The sequence below is a fragment of the Meleagris gallopavo genome, unplaced genomic scaffold, assembly GCF_000146605.3.
Source record: "Meleagris gallopavo isolate NT-WF06-2002-E0010 breed Aviagen turkey brand Nicholas breeding stock unplaced genomic scaffold, Turkey_5.1 ChrUn_random_7180001839415, whole genome shotgun sequence".
Classification (NCBI taxonomy): Eukaryota; Metazoa; Chordata; class Aves; order Galliformes; family Phasianidae; genus Meleagris; species Meleagris gallopavo.
In genome coordinates this window covers 1-641 of record NW_011109185.1, presented here as the reverse complement: position 1 = coordinate 641, position 641 = coordinate 1, and the positions used below count along the sequence as shown (strand labels likewise).

The 641-nt window shown below is 55.9% G+C and overlaps 1 protein-coding gene across 1 annotated transcript; it reads right to left on the bottom strand.

The window, feature by feature from the left end:
- Positions 1 to 5: 5 nt before the first annotated feature.
- LOC104915649 (proto-oncogene Mas-like) lies at positions 6 to 638 on the bottom strand (the record flags this gene model as incomplete). The annotated part of the gene is made up of 1 exon (XM_010726570.2): positions 6 to 638. A coding segment is annotated over one exon (633 nt), but the record flags the coding sequence as incomplete, so codon positions are not given.
- Between the last annotated feature and the right edge of the window lie 3 nt (positions 639 to 641).

Sequence of the window (641 nt, the reverse complement as noted above, 5' to 3'; positions counted from 1 at the left end):
TTGATGCTGCTGTTGATGCAGGCGAGCAGGAAAACCACCTGGTGATGCCCAAGTGGGTCAGAGCTGAAATGCTGCATGAAATTCCAGACGCTGAGAGGGACTCCAAAGAGGAGGAAGAAGAGGACTGTGAGAAAGATGACGATGTAGAGCCTCCTGTGCTGGTGCTGCCTGGAGCTGCACAGCACCTTAATGAGCAGGATTGCGTTGGAAATGACCATGGATGGGGCAAAAAGGAGGAAGTTGAGGATGTACATGGCAATGAGTGCCAGGCGGCACTGCTCTTGCTGGTGGGATAGGCACAGGGATGTCACCATGGCAATGACAGCGATGGAGAGGACCCAGAGCAGGGCACACACCACGGCTGACAGGTGCTGGGGACGGCGGCAGCGGTACCAGAGCGGGCACAGGATGGACACACACCTCTCAATGCTGATGGCTGCCAGCAGATACATGCCCATGTTGTGGGCAAATAGTGAGAGCAGGAGAAGTGATACGAGGTGCTTCACTAAGATGGGCAGCGTGGAGCAGGAGAGGTCTTTCAGAAGGTTGAGGAGGGTGTAGGTGAGCATGAAGAGCAGGAAGGTGAAGTCAGCCATGGCCAGGTTGAGGACATAGACGGTGACGGGGTTCCTGCGGATGCG